The 19,254-nt window shown below is 34.6% G+C and overlaps 3 protein-coding genes and 1 long non-coding RNA gene across 4 annotated transcripts; 2 read left to right on the forward strand and 2 right to left on the reverse strand.

Moving 5' to 3' along the window:
* The first annotated feature begins 205 nt into the window (after positions 1-205).
* Positions 206-2,324, forward strand: LOC106432622 (uncharacterized protein At1g03900-like). The gene is made up of 7 exons (XM_013873471.3): positions 206-524; positions 800-831; positions 1,132-1,305; positions 1,380-1,411; positions 1,480-1,570; positions 1,652-1,763; positions 1,832-2,324. The coding sequence occupies exons 1-7, from the start codon at positions 387-389 to the stop codon at positions 2,138-2,140; spliced, it is 888 nt and encodes a 295-aa protein (XP_013728925.1). The 5' UTR covers positions 206-386; the 3' UTR covers positions 2,141-2,324.
* Positions 2,325-2,647: 323 nt separating this feature from the next.
* Positions 2,648-5,187, reverse strand: LOC106412351 (pentatricopeptide repeat-containing protein At3g58590-like). The gene has a single exon (XM_048778332.1). The coding sequence runs from the start codon at positions 5,008-5,010 to the stop codon at positions 2,800-2,802; it is 2,211 nt and encodes a 736-aa protein (XP_048634289.1). The 5' UTR covers positions 5,011-5,187; the 3' UTR covers positions 2,648-2,799.
* Positions 5,188-12,383: 7,196 nt separating this feature from the next.
* On the reverse strand, positions 12,384-14,364 carry LOC125608260. The gene is made up of 4 exons (XR_007339231.1): positions 13,999-14,364; positions 13,789-13,884; positions 13,437-13,595; positions 12,384-12,820 (listed from the first exon to the last, which is right to left on the reverse strand). It is a non-coding gene; the product is annotated as an uncharacterized LOC125608260 (long non-coding RNA).
* Positions 14,365-14,523: 159 nt separating this feature from the next.
* On the forward strand, positions 14,524-18,841 carry LOC106432620 (carbon catabolite repressor protein 4 homolog 2). The gene is made up of 10 exons (XM_013873469.3): positions 14,524-15,045; positions 15,765-16,509; positions 17,013-17,099; positions 17,179-17,262; positions 17,343-17,429; positions 17,520-17,660; positions 17,745-17,836; positions 17,931-18,045; positions 18,128-18,275; positions 18,362-18,841. Exons 1-10 carry the CDS (start codon positions 14,888-14,890, stop codon positions 18,505-18,507), a joined length of 1,803 nt encoding a protein of 600 aa, XP_013728923.1. The 5' UTR covers positions 14,524-14,887; the 3' UTR covers positions 18,508-18,841.
* The last annotated feature ends 413 nt before the right edge of the window (positions 18,842-19,254 follow it).

A 19,254-nucleotide genomic window follows, 5' to 3' on the forward strand; every position in this document is an offset into this window, starting at 1 on the left:
ACGAATTAATCCCGAGTTGGGCCGAGGAATGATAAAGCCCATTCATTAAGGCCTGTTAACTGTTTTAAGGTCCAAAAGGCCGAAATCTCAACGTTCTTTCATTAGTTTGGTGCATCAACTCCTTTAATGTTGACTTCCCAGCGGTGGACAATACACACGTGTCTAGTCTATATCAAGAGTCATAAACAATCAACGGTCAGGATTAAAATAAAGTTAAGAGGATCGGGTGGACTACAACTAACGCGAAACCTCTGCGTTACTTCGTCTTCTTCGACTCGTGAGATTGTGATCACAGTAGGGCAAACGAAAGACTTTAACTTTATAGATTCTACGAGGTGGGTTGATCGATTTAGTCATCTGGGTTTTCTTCTCTAGTGGTTCTTGGAATGGATCAAGCTTCGTCTTCGTCGAATGTTAAGGAAGAGAAGAGATCTTCCACTGATCCTGTGACCGTCGATGAAAACGAGGAGAGAGAAGCTATAGAGATTCCTCTCTTCCAAGTGCCTGAATGCTATGTTTATTTGGTAAAAGTTCTAACCTTTATTAGATTATAATGAGATGGGTATTTGAAATTTCTAATCTTGATTAGGTTAATTGATGATTTCTTGATGGGGTCTCTGCAATCATATTAGCTGCTTGAGATCATTGTCATTACCATTGGTTGCCTTGAAAACTCATTGACATTGTGAAGTGCTGTTAGTTAGATTATAGACAAAATTGGAGCGTGACTGTGTTTGTTACTTTCCGGGAATGTTACAGCAAGTAAGCTGTTCTTTGTCTTTTTGGTGTGTGTATGCAGATACCTCCAAGGAAAAGTGCAGCTTCCTACAGGTTCTTTCCTGCCTTCATGATCACACAATGTCTGATCTGTAGTTAGGAGATTCTTTAAGAGCCCTTGTTTCTGTTGCTTAGCCACTGATCAATAACTCGGAACAAACTTATTAAACCAGTTCCTTAAGTTAGTAGGAGTGTCTGTTTAGACTTAATTTGTATCAATATAGTCGCTTTTCTATTTACATTTGCTTTTAATCAGCTCAACTTGGCTTCTTAGGCCAAAGATGTGAGTAACCAACCTGTCGGAAGATGGAGATAGACATGCGTTCATACCTTTTATATGAATGATCCTTACAGGGCAGATGAGTGGGACGTGAACAAATGGGCATGGGAAGGAGCGTTGAAAGTGGTGAGCAAAGGAGAAGAGTGCATTATCAAACTTGTTGATAAAACCACAGGAGAACTTTACGCTCAGGCCTTTCTCCGAGATGGTGAACTTCATCCAGTAGAAGCCGTAATCGACAGTAGCAGGTAACTAAAAAATAAAATGAACCATATAACTTAAACTTGGTCTGTAACATGGAAGCTCTGTTTTTGTCTTGTAGATACTTTGTTCTCCGTGTGGAAGAAAACATAGGTACTGACCACATAGATATATAGAGATGTAAAGTTGTTTTCGAGTATACTTATTTGAAGGCATTGCAGGTGGTCGTGTTCGTCATGCTTTTATTGGACTTGGATTCAGGGAGAGAACTGAAGCTTATGACTTCCAAGCTGCACTACATGACCACATGAAGTAACATTCCACTTCTATTCAGACATTAGAACAACTACATTATCTCTGAATCTCTCTCTCTCTCTCTCTCTTTGGTAAAAGGTACTTGAACAAGAAGAAAACAGCAGAAGAGATGGAACAACACTTTCAGAACACTTCATCTGTTGATTACAGCTTAAAGGAAGGAGAAACCATTGTTCTTCAACTAAAAAACGTAAGACTTACACTTATTATTCTGCAAGCTTCTTGTTTTCTTTCTTCACATGGTAATGATTGAAACAGAGGAACGAAAAGGACACAAAGACTAAATTGGTAGAGAAGAGTCTGAGCAATCTCTCGTTGGAGGATAAGGGCAAGTCAATAGAAACCATTCCTCCAATCATCCCACCGCCTCCACCTCCTGGACCGCTTTCTCCTGCGGCAACCACACCGAAGTCCCCATCAAGCCTTAGCCTCCAAAGATCGTCTGAACAACAAGATCTAGATACAAAGCGAGAAGAAGTAGAGAAGAAAGAAGACCAAGAAGCTAAAGAAATAGGCGCTGAAGATGCACCAGACGATGACTTTGGAGATTTCCAAGCCGCAGGCTGATTTGAGTTAACCATTAAGTATTTTACCATACATAAAGCATCGTTTTTATAAGTAATGTGACTGATCAAAGTTTGGGTTGTTTGCTTTTGAGAGAGAGTCCACCTTCTGTACAATTGCATACAAAGACTATTTCTCTGAACTTGTGATTAGATAGATACTTTCAAGTCTTTTCATTTATTCGCCATACACAATGTTCAAAAAAATAGCTAAACCGTAAATAGATGATTACTGGTTTGGCGGATTATTTGGGATTTAGAAAGAAATTTAGGTGTTAACGAATTATTAATTTATTCTATTTTTATAAGATATTATTTAGAATTTTGAGTTCAATTATAAAATTAGTTTGATGTATTATATTAGATATACAAAATAAGAAGTTATACAAATTTGTGGATTTATACTAATATTATTGTTTAGTTTAAAAGATTAAAATTTATTTAGATCATATCAGTTTTAATTTTGATGTAACTGATTTACAACGGTTTAAACCGATTTGCATCGTATAAATTGAATTTAAAAAAAATTATTATCTCGGTTGAGTTATAATTTTGCCGCTGCACCGATTTTAGAACCATGACCATACACATTACGCAACATGTGAATTGCAGGAGAAACAACTAGAGAAAAATAAAGAAAAATTCTCCTGAAATTTTCTGAAACTACTGTGCAGAGACGAAATTGAGAGTGCTTCGCTTTTCTTCTGCAGATCTATTCCAACCATCAAGAATAGCACGCAATATACTAGCATCTGCAGGGAAAGGCATTCTAGAAATCAGCTGCTCAGCTTCCCTCACGTACCCGTTTCTAGCCAAAAGATCAACGGCGCAACAATAATGATCCATATCTGGTTCTACTCCATAATCATCCTTCATCTTCCGAAACAACTCCATTCCTTGGTTTACCATACCCCTATGTCTGCAAGCAGTTAGGATAGAGATGAAAGAGACGCAGTCTGGCTTAAAACCCAGAGATACCATTTCCTTAAACTTCTCAAACGCTTCATGTCCATATCCATGAATGCCAAGAGACGAGATCAACGCCGTCCATGTAAAGACGTTCTTCTCTCTTGTTTCTTCAAACACTCTGATTGCACTCGTAATGCTTCCGCATTTCCCATACATGTCGATCAACACGTTGCAGACAAACGTGTCGGCGCGGCTGAAATCTGTTTTTGTGATTAGGCCGTGTATAGAGCTTCCGAGCGTCAAGTCGCAGGACTTGGAGCAAATGCTTAAGATGCTAACGTATGTGAAGTTATCAGGGCGGATGTTTGTTTGGAGTATGTGTTTGAAAATCTCTGTAGCCTCTCTGTGTGTATTATCAGAACGAGACCAAGCTGCAATAGCAATGTTCCAAGATACAGTGTCGGGTTGCTCTAGCATCGAGATCAGCGTCACCGATTCATCGTACTGCCCTGTTCTGCTGTATATTCCAGCGGCAATGTTCAATCGGACTACAGAAGACGGCTCGCTAGACCAGTCCAGCAGAAGAAGAGCGTCGTTCATCAGCTGATTCTTGGCGTAGGATCTCATAAGAGAGGTTAAGACATAGTCGTTATCTTCATATCCCATTCTCACAATAACGGAGTGCAGCTGTTGTATCTCTATGGCGCAACAGGGTTTGAGAGCTGTGGAGAGAGTATATTCAGTTGGCTTGAAACCCATTTGAAGCATTTGGAGAAACAACGAGAGAGTGACTGGATCGTCTCTATTGGCGTAACCCCAAAGCAGTGTGTTCCAACAAACAACGTTCTTGTCACGTATAGAATCGAAACATAGGCGTGAATCTTCGAGACTACCACATTTAGCATAAAAGTCTATCAATGCGTTCCCCAAGTATATGTCAGTCTCGCAGCCATTCTTGATCAGTGTGCCATGAATCTGGCGTCCGAAACTCAACATCTGCGTGTGAGAAGAGGCGCTAAGAACACTAACGTATGTACCTTGGTTCGGGGAAAACTCACGCTCTTGCATACTCACAAAGAGTTTGAGCGCTTTTAACGGGTTCGTTGCACCAATTATAGCGTTCCATGACACTACATCCCATGAAGCTGCCTCCTCAAACACTCTCTCTGCCATATCTGTGTCGCCGCATCTTCCATACGCGCTGATAAGAGAGTTAACGATGTAAGTTTCACAATCTAACCCTATTTTCATTGCTGAGGAATGCAACTGTCTAATAGTTTCCAAGTCATTAACACTTGACAGAGCGCCCAAGAAAGAGCTTTCAGATAAACACTCCCCTGTCGCAACAAGCTCACGGAAGAGAAACATACATTCTTTTAAAAACCCACCACGCCCCAACAAAGACATCATATGGTTCCACGTCACCAAGCTCTTCAACGGCATGTCTTCAAACACCCGTTCCGCCACTCCCAGTAACTCAAACCTCCCATACAAACACAACAGCTTAGTACCTACATATGCATCCGCCGTAAACAACCCATACTTCAAGCTCAAACAATGCAACTGAGTTCCAACACGAACATCCAACGACGGACAAGACAATAAACCACCAACTGTGAACTGACTCGGCGAAAACCCAGACTCCCTCATCTCAGAAAACAAGCGCCAAGCTTTCTCCGCGTGCCCGGATCTGCTAAACCCGCTAATGACCGTGTTGAAGGAAGCTGTGTTTCTCTCAGGCATTCTATCGAACACCTTGGCTGCACGTGATATCTCGCCGAGCTCCGTGTAAAGAGAGATGACGTTGTTGCAGATGTAAACGGGCTGATAAAGGGTGTACCATAACGTGATGGAAAGCGCGTGGAGAGCTTTGGTTCTCGTAAAGGTGGGAGCTTTTCTGCAGGCGTTGCGTAAGCTAAGTAGACGGTTGTTGGGGTTGGCGAGATCTCCATGGGTGAGGCTCATGCAGGAGGGGAGTGAAAAGAGAGAACTTTTCAGGTACGATGCGTATAAATACAATAGCTCAGTCGCGAAGAGTCGGATTTGAAGTTGCCACGATTAGTCACGATGACCGGAGACGAACGAACCGTGAGCAAGAAAACTTGGCTATTGGTTAGAGAGATTGATGTCAAAAAGAAAATAACTAAAATAGTTTTCATGTAAAAACAAGCTACATTTAATTAATAATACATTGAATGTTTATTTTAAAGTATTATTATTTTAAATTTTATATACTAATTCTTCAATTCTTGACCATAAATCATAATACTCAGATTCTAAATTCTCACTTCCAAAAAATTAGACTTTAATTATTAACCAATCAACCGTAAATATATGTTTTAAAGTAATTTCAACCTAATGAATGTTTTTTTTGTGAGGAAGGGCTTAACCTAATGAATATTACTGACTCATTTTTCCTTATGTACTATATTATGGTATAATTTGTTTTTGTTATCCTAAATATTTTTCTAAAAACATCTCTTATACATGCTATGATATGAGATTGTGTGTTAGTTTAAATAATATGGACATATTCATTTTTAAGTTAGTTGTAAATTTTAATCTATTAATATTATGGAAAAAAGTAAAAATTGAAGAGGAGAAAAATCTCATTATATTTTATTATCAAATGATAAATATTATATGAAAAACAAGAAAGTGAGTCATACCTAGTTTCTCATCTCAATGCTACTCATAAATATTTCAACAAAAAAGCAGTTTGCCAAATACTTAGTGGAATCATAATAAGTCTTATGGCACATTATATGTACACCTTTAGGACACAAAATAACATCTTCAAGAACATTAAAAAAAACAATTGGAAGACACCATACTTAATGGTATTCAAAATGCATGTCTTGCTTTCTAAAGGTATTTGATTGTCCCATTTTACATTGTTAAAATTTAAAGTAAGAAACATTTTGATGGTCGCATTTTTTTTCTAATCTTAATCAATAGTTTGATATATAATTTGAATTTGCCTAATAGTTTGGTTTTCTCTTAAAATTAAAAGCAATACACGAAGGTTGGTTAAGATCCATGCACTGATATGAATTTTTAATGCTTGCAAAATTGATGAAACCAAATCATAAGATAACTTTTTTACTTAAGACTTACTTGGTAATAAAAAGTAAAAACTGTTAATGTAAGATAATCAAACTACACTAACTAGAACACACTGTAACACATGGATATTTTTTTCCAACAAATATGACTAGATTAATCCTTTTACAAGCACATACAAGTTCTTCTTCAAAGCAATTCTTCAAGTAAGCTCAAGACAAACTTTGACTTGTTGACTAGTCTCACTCGTTCACAGACTTGATGCAGTCTATGAACCATTCAAGCTCTTAACCCCTAGTGGTTTTTCTTCTCCTTATTCGGACTTGCAAACCTTGCTATTGCTAAAAGCTCTCTCTGTGTGTTAAACGGCCACACATTGCCAAGACTCCTCTTTATATTTTTAGAGGCAAACCCTAGATGTAAAATCTACCTAATGGAAACTTTCCATATATACTTCGTCAGCGAATAAGCCAATATACCTTTCCTCTAAGCTCGATTGCTTCTTCTTCAATACTTCCTTTAAACTGACATCTTCAGTAAATCTTCCTTTAATGCTCGTTAACCGTCTCGACCAACTCTTGTATCCACATCTGATGTTGTAGTTCATGTCGTGCTTTATGAACTACTACAACTCCGTCTTGACCATACATCTTCCAAAATCTAGTTATATATGTCTCCGTCGTTAGTTTTTAATTTTTTTTAAACTGTTTTTAATGAAAATTGAAAAAATTCAATAACAGAATCTTGTGGTAAAAAGCGGACGAATTACATATATGATGAATTACATATATTTAAGTGGAAAGTAAAAGTATTAAAAAACATGGTAAAAACAAGAAACGCTAGCGGCTCCATTCCTGTGGTAGATGTAACGACGCAAAATGACTGCCAACTGGCCAACTAGCTCAACAAGATTAATAGCGTGACACACATTGAAATGACCATCGTTGACTTCCACACCGTTACCTTCCACGAGATTAGAAGCCACAAACGAAGCCTCAACCCAATCATTTCGATCGCAAGATACAATCGACTCGATAAATCCTTGACGGCGAGGAGGAATCACCACCGCAATGATGAATTAGAAGAGGTGATGGTGCTGGAAGTAAATGTCTACCTTGTCTGCCGTGAGCAGATTTTGACTCTTTGATCTTTGAGATAACTTTTAATCCATTTCTAAACAACATTCATCTATATTTTTCTTCAAAAGTAAAATCCTTACATTATAAAGATAAGCATTAGAACAAAAATTATCTGTATATTAGTTTTTTATGTTTGAGAAGAAGTATAAAGATAAGTGGGAGATTATCTCAAATAATATAGGGGTGTTATCAATTGTGATTTAAAATCAATTATTAATGTTTTGTAATATGACAAAATTTAAAAATTTAAGATAGTTTAAATTGATGGATTCTAAAATCTCTGCAGTATGCATTGGATTTTGAGTTCAATCAAGACTCCATAAGAAATTATTTGAAATCAATCCAAAATACAAAAAAAATTTTAAATCCTTAAAAGTTGAATAACACTAGATTTTAAAAACTAGATTTAAATCATTCATTGATTAACATTATATTTTAAAATAGAAATTGTAAACATCATTTGAATAACAATGTATTATGTTTAGATTTAAACTTTATTAGAGTACATGATTGAATAACACCACCTACATATTTCTTAGAAGATGTCGTTTTAGCACTAATCAATTGATTCAGTTTAATGTTTTAATTTTATTTTGTCAATACACAAATAACTAAGGGTGTAACTGGTAAACAAATATGAAATTTGTGGAATTTAAAATAGTTGGAATGAAGTACATCAAAAAATGGAATGAAATTCATTCTATTAATTCATGATCAAATTTGTTATGGAATTCATTCCATTCCTTTTATTTTTGGAACTGATGGAATGAATATTTCATTACATTCATGTCAAATATACAAATAACATATATTTTATATGTATATTACAATATATTACATCTATGTTATAAAATATAAATAATAAATTGAACTAAAATGAGTAAAACTCACAATTTGTTATCTTCTACTATCTAAAATATGTATGGGATAGTGAACAATGTGAAATTAATAAATAATTTTTTAAACCTAAGTTATTCTCAAAAAATATTTTTACATATTTAGTTATTTATAAAATATTTTATTAATCTCAACATCACATATTTTTTTTGTTATATGTGTTATTTATATAATTTGTATGTTTTTATATGTCTCTTATAATATTATAAGTTGGATGATGACTTTCTGTTATCCTTGGCTTTTGAAAATGATAGTTTGCTGATTTCTTCATGATCAGTGTTTGGTCGACGACAGAGATTTAGCCTGGAAATACAAACCCAAAAATCAACTCGACAGGTTCAATCATCAGTCGATTCAAAATAAATAGAAACACCCCAAAAAAATCAAATATCAGATCCAATCAATCTTTAAACTACAACTTAATTTGGTTTTGACCAAAAAAACCCAATATCCATATTTTCACTCTATTATTGTGATATATATATATATATATAACCGTATTATTGTATATTTTCACTGTATGTGTGTGTTATGATGATTTGTAAGAGGTGTATATAACAACTTTGATGGTTTTAAAGTATGTTTGGACGTGAATGGTTTATAAATGTTAAGATTGTTTAATACCTTATTCACATATAAAAATAAAATTGAGTTTTTAGTCATACCCGAAACTTTTGTTTTGAAAAAAATACATAAAAACAATTTATTTTTTTGTCAAATTTAAAATAAATTGGAAACAATCAAACAAATGAAAGAAATTTAAATAAAACAAATCATCAACGAAGATGCCAGAGCTATAGAAGCCTCTAACCATATTCTTGGATCTACACAAAAATACATTTTTATGGTAAGAGTGTTTTTCGTTTTCCACGTGTTAAAATAAACAAAAAGGTATTAACAACTAATTATTTGAACCAATTGTAATAATACTTACATTTAAGAAAAATATTTTTAGCGACTTATATTTATGTAATTATTTTAAATTTCACAGCTCTTCTAAAAATAGGTACTGAAATTTTTGAATATCAAACTATTAAATGTTAAATTTTTAGTATTTATAATTATTATTCAAAAATTATAACATTATAAACATATCACGTATTTTTCTTATGATATTATTATCCACAAAATCGCGGGCAAGCACCTAGTATTAGTTAATCAAAAGTTCCGCGGAGTGGGGTATACTGATCAAAGTTACTTGTTCTCAAGGGTACGAATTCTTACTTTTGTCATTTTTTTTCCAGAAATGGTTAATCTGAACTTTTGCATATATATATATATATATATATATTGAAATAATATATTTTTTGTTTATAAATTTGTACGTCTTATTTTCTATTTAGTTTAGCCATATTTTTAAAAATATGTTGATCTTTAAAGTTTTATTGTTTTGGTTTATTTTATCATGTGTTTTAACTTTTTAATAATAATTTGCTCTTTTCCAGCCTAAATTATTTTTAATAGTAAATATAGTATATCATGTTGATTTTGACCCTCTTTTTTTTAATTAATATGAATTAATCATATGAATATATTTATTATATTTAATATTTCGTAATGTGTAAATTTAAAATATATATTTATACTATTATTCACGAATTGATTGTTTACATTAGATCTATATAAACATAAAGAAAACAAATCATTAACGAAGTAGCCAGAGCTATATAAGCCTCTAACCATATTTTTGGAACTACACAAGAACATGTAAGAGTGTTTTCGTTTTCCACGTGTTAAATAAACAAAAAGGTATTAACAACTAATTATTTGAACCAATTGTAATAATACTTACATTTAAGAAAAATATTTTTAGCGACTTATATTTATGTAATTATCTTAAATTTCACAGCTCTTCTAAAAATAGATACTGAAATTTTTTAATATCAACTTATTAAATGTTAATTTTTAATATTTATAATTATTATTCAACAATTACATCATTATAAACATATCATGTACTTTTCATATAATATTATCATTTGCGAAATCGTGGGCAAACACCTAGTATTACTGTATTATTTTATCAAGAATTCCGCAGAGTGGGGTATACTGAACAAAGTTACTTGTTCTCAAGGATACAAATTTTTATTTTTGTCATTTTGTTTTTTCTGAAATGGTTAATCTAAACTTCTTCATTTATATATATTGAAATAATATAAATTTTATTTATAAATTCGTATGACTTATTTTCTATTTAGTTTAGCTATATTTTTTAAAATGTGTAGATCTTTAAATTTTTATTGTTTTGGTTTATTTTATCATGTGTTTTAACTGTTTAATAATAATTTTCTCTTTTCCAGCCCATAATTTTAATAGTAAATATAGTATATCATGTTGATTTTGAGCCTCTTTGTTTTAATTAATTGAATTAATTATATGAATATATATATATATATATTGTATTGTGTACATTTAAAATATCTATTTATCTATTTCTACTATTATTTACAAATTTATTTTCTACATTAGATCTCTCACATCAAAAGTTAATTGGTTACTTTGGTTACTGTAGTTGTTACACATAAGAATAATTATATTTATTAGTTTTTCATTCTAAAATATATTATTAACTTTATAACTACAGTATGACACAAATATATTGAGGGTGATTGGTTGAGATTTATCTCCCTACTTTAGCTTTATTTATTTTTAAATCACTAAATTTTACCAATCATATTGTAACTTTACTTTTAAAAATTAAAGTCTACATCAAGTTTTTATTTAGTTTTACCAATCATGCTTTAGCTTTATTTTTAAAGCTACAGCAAAAAAAATAAAGTAAAACTTTTTCTTATGTATTTTAGGCAAAAATGTTACATCATCTTTTTATAGTCTGTAAAATCTGTAAAATGAAAAAAAAAATCTATAATATCAAATAAATTATATAATCATAATAAAAAATTTTATAAATAGTTTAATTTTGAATTTGAGTGTTTTTTAATTATTAAGATATTTAAATAATATAAATATTATTTACATATCACATTTTAAATTACAATAAATTTTGATAATTTATAAAAAAATATTAATATAAATTATTTTAATTCATATAAAATAATAATTTTATATATACAACACATATTTCATATATTTTATTTTAAAATATCTACAGCCTATAACTTACAACTACAACAAATTTAACTACAGCAAAAGTCTCTGCAGAAAAAATCTACAGTAACAACTTTACAGCTACAACCAATTTATCTATAGCTAAACATCGACAGCTAAATTTTTAAAGCCACAGTCGAACCAATCATCACCATTATCTTTATAGTTTTCGTTGTTCTTATTCATCCAAGTCTTCTTGGTTTTAGTTTTGTTTCATCCTATAGGTTATAGGTTACACTGTTTGTTTTGTTTGCTACCATTCCCTTCTCCACTTTCATGCTGATATTGGATGTTCTCTTTTCAGTGGTTCAATCATTTAGTGCAGATCAGACATATTACTGGTTAGAGATGCTTGCGTGAAGGGTAATATTGACAACAACAAAGCTTGGTTGCTTATTATTTTGTTGTGTGTTTCTTTCTTTAAATGTAGATATTCTTTGGGTTCTTGACATCTATTTAGATTTTTTCAGTGCATGACTATATCTACTCTTTTATTGTATTTTTATTACGTTAAATGGTTTTGTAAATTCAAAGTATATCTTCTACGTCTTACGTAATGTATGGATGGTTTGTGTCTTATTATTCAACTTGGCTTTTTTTTTTTTGTTCTTTTGTGCAGTGGGAATGACTCAGAACCATTAGCAGTCAGTCTCTGTTATCAGTCACGGTTATATTTGTAGATGTTGCAACTGATATATTTATTGAGGTTCTCAAGAAAAAGAAGTAGAATCACCATCAGGATGCCATAACCAGTTGTAAAACCACATGGTGCCAGCCCTGACTACGTAAATTTTTCCTGTCCTATCCATACTGCGCATATGTACATTTCTCTATCGAGATTATAGCATGTCCAAAACTTGCTTCTCTGTGGTAGAGTACTTAGGCTGAGGCTCAGTCATTCTGCAGAAATCATATAACACATCTAAAATCTAATAAAAAGGTTGTTTGCAATGACCATAAGTCCTTTATTATATAGCTGACTTGGTAGCAAATCCTTCAATGTTTCCTCCATCACAAATGATGTAGACATGAGCAGATTGATCTTTTAGTGGACTGGAAATGTCATTAACCATGGTGTCTGCTATGTTTGATATGGGTTCATGGTAGTTGATAAAAAAAAAGAGTTCATGGTTTCACAGAAGCTCAAAAAATTGTCATAATCTATAGTTTAAACGGAGACATAATGAGCTAAAGTTTTGTGTACTTACTGACCTCACGTATGCGTGAACATGACTTGAGAAAAAAACATCTACTTTATTATTGACAAACTACGGCTCACGACTCTCATGGTTTCATGGGAACTTACGCAGTGGTTTCTTGGCTACCACCTTGAGAGCCAGTGCTGTAGAAGATCCAGCTGGTTTACCAGCAAGTGACTGAGTTCTCCGGAGTCCACCGGTAGTGTCCAAGAAGACTTTGAACTGAGCAGCCATCATGCCGTACCTTGTTGGGAATCCAAAGACGAACCCATCAGCTTCAGTTAGTTCGTCAGGTGTGATGATTGGTGATTCACTCTTTGGTGGTGTGCTCATCTTAGAGAGTGCTTATTCTGGAAGCGTCTCTGGTACCTGTGAAACAGCAATTCATCAGGGTCAACGATTCACATGGATTTGTGTAGCCAAGCCTAACTATATCTTGTGAATTGGAAATTCATGTGTCACAAAACATATAAACTAAAACTGCAACACAGGTTATTGAAAAGGATTCACAGCAAGAATATCACCAAAACGACGTGATGCCATAAGAAGGGGTCAGTCCTGAGATTTATGGAACTTGAAACAGTTACTAAATAATCAAAACATATATCTTTGTTAAACAATCTGGAGGACAAATGATAAAACTTTGGAGGCCAATGTTTCATCTTGTTATGCCAATGACCGGTTCAGTTGGCCATAAACCAGCTAAACAACCTAGACAAAAAATTAGAATCTAAACTTGCTAAGCTAAAAGAAACCATCAGCCAAGAATCGAAAATTAAGAAACTTGGATAATGGCAATGGTCCTAAGATTGCCTGAAGCTATTGTCAGAATGTCTTATCCTTTCTTAAAGATTCACAAACTACTTATGACTCAAATCCTAGTGCTGGGTAGAACATGGTAGCTACTTATATTACCCATTTACATAGTTTCTCACAGGAACATAACGAAATACAAAGCCATTATGGAGGGGAAGACAAATCTGACCTGCCATAGTTTGGCTTCAACGCCTTCAGGTCAGTAAAGTATTCCTGAAAAAAATAATTTGATAGTCGATGGAAAGCTTATTTCTTTATCAATGTTTATTTATACTTGACTTTTTCAATGATGACCAAGAGAACTGCAACACCTGAGACAGTTTGTACTCTACACAATTCAAAATTTCTCAAATCAGTCTTTTACAAAGATAATACGGTAGCAATCCCGTAACATCAGGTACATAAAACGATTGATATGTAATCAACGAAAAAACCATCTACACCCTCCGTTAGTTAACCAACGTTTTAGAGAGACTGCGATATATGATTGGTATCTACAGATCAGAATCAAATCAACATACCCATTCCGATCACGGGAACTCCTTCATCGATGTTGATACAGCCGCAATCATTGTCACTGTCATATATCGAAGTTAAATGAAACTGCTCTCCAATCACTGTGAACAAAAAAGGAATCAAAAACGCGAATCGTGAATAAACATATCCACATCTAAAATGAAACCAAATCAACTCAAAATTCAGGAGATGGTTCTCATAGTAGGAAAGCTTACATTTTTATAGTCGCAGTTCCACCTCCTTGCATGAGGGAAGATCGTAGATCGTCGGTGATGGATTTAATAAGGACTTACTGGTAGCTTTTCGAATTCTAAGGAAGAAGATGAAACACGTTCTCAGAACTCAGGTTCCGTCGGAGATGAAAGCAAGTTCAAACCTAGTATCAAAACGACGCTTAAGGCCCAGCTAATCTCAGAACTCAAAAGCCCAAAACGTAACTGAGGTGGACAAACAAACACACCACATTGGTTGAATTTATATGTCGACGTGGACACTCTCCCTGTTGATTATATAATCTTTTTAATATAGTATAGATTTAGCTGTGGATTATTTTTTTTTTCTTCAAATTGATTTATTTTTTAGAAACAAAAAATAAGAAACCGGTTTGCTTTCAATCTTTTATCCCAAAACCGAATTGTTTTGAAATTTCTAAATTTTTGTAAATCAACAAAATGATTTTTTTTTTGGTTTGGTCTGAAGTCCTAAAGCTAATATGTACTACTTTTTTAATACTTCACGATTGATCCCACTGTTAACAGAAAAAAATAAAAACGAAACCCTTTGTACCATTTAGCAGCGTAAGAATCGATCCTCAAACTTTTCTCAAAGACCACCATCCACATCTCAATTCTACAAATTAAAGATTTGCTCGATTCCAGAATTTTTTTTTGTTCCTCTCTCAAAGATCCTCCAAGTTGGGTTACTAAAGTTCCGAGAGGAGACAAATAAAAACTGTATCTAGGGTTTCGGAGAGTTTGGTCGTGACGGGTTTTTAGGTGTGGAAAGGTAAATGGTGGATCAGCCTACCTTCGACTCTATTCCATCTCCCTTTCTTCGTCAACCTCTTCTTTCGATTCTCTGCTTCGATAGTGTTCGACCAAAGCAATGCTAAGCGTGATCCGAGTGCATCTCCCTTCCGAGATTCCTATTGTGGGCTGTGAGTTAACTCCTTACGTCCTTGTTCGCCGCCCTGATAAGACCGCCGCCACTGACGATGTCCCTGAGTCAGCTCCCCTCGATGGCTACTTCTTGAGATACAGATGGTAAAGTTTGAAACTTTATTGGTCGTGGATTGTGGGTTTTGTCTGATTGCTTCTGGGGTTTACTGAAAGTTTGAAACTTTGATCTAAAGTCGAGAGATTCACTTTACTTTCGTCTAAAGTTCAGAGATTTATGATTTGGGTCGTTGATAGAATTTGCTAATTGGTTTGGGGATTGTAAGAAAGAGACAGCAACAATGGTTTTAGTTATGTTCTTGTCTTAAAGTCCTAAAGTTTCATTCTTACTTTTGAGACTTTGGTCTCAAGTTCAGAGATTTATGATTTGGGTCGTTAAGAGAATTGCTAATTGGTTTGGGGATTGTAAGAAAGAGACAGGAACTATGATTTTAGTTATGTTCTTGTCTTAAAGTTTCATTCTTACTCAAAGTTTGAAACTTTGGTCTCAAGTTCAGAGATTTATGATTTGGGTCGTTGATAGAATTTGCTAATTGGTTTGGGGTTGTAAGAAAGAGACAGTAACTATGGTTTTTTACTTCTGTTCTTGTCTTAAAGTTCAACTCTTTCTGATTTAGTCGTTAAGAGAATTGCAATTGTGGAAAAAGCAACAGCAACTATGGTTTTACTTCTGTTCTTGTATTAAAGTTTCACTCTTTCGGATTTAGGTCGTTAAGAGAATTGCAATTGTGAAAAAAACCAACATCGACTATGGTTTTACTTCTGGTCTTGTCTTAAAGGTTCATTCTTTGTTGTTTTAATTGTAGGTATCGTGTACAGAGCGATAAGAAAGTAACTATCTGCAGTGTGCATCCAACGGAACAAGCCACCTTACAATGTGTATTCTGCTCAAAGCGTAGAGCCCTCGTCGCAAAAAGCTACCACTGCTCGCCTAAATGCTTCACAGACGCGTGGCAGCACCACAAGACTTTACACGAGCGAGCAGCTGCAGAGAACGGAAACGAGGAAGATGAGCTAACTCGGTTCAACAGCACAGGCTCCGGCGTTCTCGCCAGCACCTTATCCGGCTCAATGTCGAATCTCACCCTCGCCAACAACGGCCCCACGCCGTTCTATCCTTCAAGCATCACTCAGAAGAACGGAGGAGAGACGCTGATCGAGGTCGGGGGCAGCAAAACGTACACCCCGACCGCTGATGACATTGGCTACGTGTTGAAGTTCGAGTGTGTCGTGGCTAATGCAGAGACTAAACAGTTTGTGGGACATCCTAGTACGATTCTGACTTCGCGTGTGATCCCTGCGCCTTCTCCGAGTCCACGTAGGCTTATCCCTGTTAATGGAGCTGATGTGATGGGTCACTTGGATCAAGATGGTCGGATTCAGAGTGCGGGATCGTTCACTGTTCTTTCTTATAATATTTTGTCTGATACTTCGGCAAGTAGCGACCTTTACAGTTACTGTCCTCCTTGGGCTCTTTCTTGGCCGTACAGAAGACAGAATCTGTTGAGGGAGATTGTTGGTTATCGTGCTGATGTAGTTTGCCTACAAGAGGTATGTTTTTTATCAATAATGTTCAAGAAATCGATCGCTAGGTGGTAGTTGGACGTTTCATATGAGATTATTGATTATTATGTGTGTGCCTAAACCGATTTATTTAGCGCATAGACCAATTTAATCAATATTCAATAAATCGTTAGGCGGTATTTAGGTGTTATATATGAGATTATAGATTATGCAGGTCCTTAATCTGATTTGTAGCACCTAGACCGATTTTATCAATGTTCAAGAAATCGCTAGACGGTATTTAACTAGGCGTTTTATCTGAGATTATTGATTATGCGGGTGCCTAAACTGATTTTTTAGCACCTAGACCGGGAATTAAGAAAATAATGTTCTAGAAAAATTGTTTCGTTTAGGTACGATTTGCCGATTAAGTGGATGTTTAGGTGCTGTCTAGACCGATTTTTAGAACATCTGGTTTTTATTGTATGGACACTTGTTTAAGTGTTATAAATGAAAAAAAAAATGTTCATTCTTATTCCTTTATGTGGCAGGTACAAAGTGATCATTTCCATGAAATTTTCGCACCGGAGTTGGATAAACATGGGTATCAAGCTCTCTACAAGAGAAAGACTAATGAGGTTGGGTCCTTGATGATTCCCACACACTCCCTTCTTCTTATGTTGGAAAGTCTCTTAACCTTATCTTACACGTTGCTAGGTTCTCAGTGGAAGTACGAGTGTAATTGACGGATGTGCAACGTTTTTCAGACGGGATAGATTTTCACATGTCAAGAAATATGATGTTTGTATCTATTATGCTATATGCTTACTTGTGCTATCTATTTATATCATCAATGCTAATTCATGGGACTGTTAATCTAGGTTGAGTTCAATAAGGCTGCTCAGTCTTTGACTGAGGCTATAATCCCTCATACGCAGAAGAGAACTGCTTTAAACCGGCTTGTGAAGGTAGTTTTTTGGCATGCTTATAGCTGATTATTAGAGAGTTAGTTTTTGTACAATGACTGATTCTTGTGATGACTGATTGTTATGTTGTAGGATAACATTGCGTTGATAGTTGTTCTTGAAGCGAAGTTTGGTAATCAACCTACTGATCCCTCTGGGAAGCGCCAGCTTATCTGTGTGGCAAACACACATGTTAATGTTCAACAAGAACTAAAGGACGTGAAGCTCTGGCAGGTATGTGCATCTAGTTTCATTGACCTGAAGAGAATTAGTATTCACCTCACTGTATGTTTTTTTTTAATTCTTTTTGGGTTTTAGGTTCATACTTTATTAAAGGGGCTAGAGAAAATAGCTGCTAGTGCTGATATTCCTATGCTTGTATGTGGAGACTTCAATACACTTCCCGGAAGGTTTTTGTTTAATTCTTCTGACTTGATATTATCAAATTTCAATACTCTCTTTGGTGTTAGAAAAAGCTAAAAGCTTTGAATTTTTTGATTGCAGTGCTCCTCATACACTTCTTGTAATGGGGAAAGTTGATCCACTACATCCAGACTTAATGGTTGATCCCCTTAATATCCTGCGTCCTCATACTAAACTGACTCATCAGCTACCTTTGGTAACACTATCTTCTTCTTCTTCTTCTTTGGTTTTGCCCATTTTTGTTTGCCGAACTTTGATGAGAGAGTTTTGTTTTGCAGGTGAGCGCTTACTCATCTTTTGTGAGATCAGTAATGGGACTTGGATTGGAACAGCACAGAAGGAGAATGGATCTTAATACAAACGAGCCTTTGTTTACTAATTGTACAAGGGAGTTCATTGGCACTCATGACTATATATTTTATACAGGTTCTTTAAACTACCTCTCCTTGCTCAACTACACCAGGGAATAACAAGTTAACTAAGCAGGGAAGGTTTTGTTTTTTCGTTTTCAGCGGATACTTTGATGGTGGAATCTTTATTGGAGTTGCTGGATGAGGATGGATTGAGGAAGGATACAGCTCTTCCTTCACCTGAATGGTCTTCTAATCATATTGCACTCTTGGCTGAGTTTCGATGCATGCCTAGAACCAGACGCTAACCGCTCCTTCACCACCTTCTATCCATCCCAAATTCGCTTACAGAAGATAGGTTTTTGTTTGTTTGTTTCTGGTTTTTTTTAATCAGGTTATGACAAGAACTCTTTAGACAAACCCCTGCCAAAATATGTCATAGAGAGGACACAAAGGTCGGAAGTGGTTCTGATACTAAAGGCAGATCATTTTCTGAAAGTTGGGTCATTCTTTATGATGACCTCCTCTGTGTTGCTTTGTCCATACCTTTTGTTCTTCTCATTTTGATCAGTTTTAGAGATACCCCTTGTTGCTTTTATGTATCCTTTCCATTTTTAATAAAAGTATGGTTTTAGATCTTAATTTATAGATGCTCGGTAAGACGAGAGAATTCTTGAAAACAATGGTCGACTAGTGAACAATTTGACAATTTTATGTATCCTTCCATTTTTCTGTTGCATGTAGATTTTTTCCTTCCACGGCCGTCTTTGTAACAATGTAAATTTTAGATGCTTCAACTTAAGATTTTTTCTTCCATGATACTCTTGTCTGTGCACACAAATCCTTTAATGTCAGTGTTCTACACTCTTTCCCTTGTGGATAACTTGCAGAGATTGTTGAAAATGGACTGTGAACAACTTTCATATTTTTATGTAGCCCTCCAATAATTGCAAAAGATTCATAACTCAAAATTCCAATTCAGACATGAGACATGTCAACTAGTGCATTATTTAAACATTTTAAACAAGTTTCTTGCAAAACTAAGACTATATGTG

The sequence above is a fragment of the Brassica napus genome, chromosome A4 (genome assembly GCF_020379485.1).
Source record: "Brassica napus cultivar Da-Ae chromosome A4, Da-Ae, whole genome shotgun sequence".
In the NCBI taxonomy this organism is placed as follows: domain Eukaryota; kingdom Viridiplantae; phylum Streptophyta; class Magnoliopsida; order Brassicales; family Brassicaceae; genus Brassica; species Brassica napus.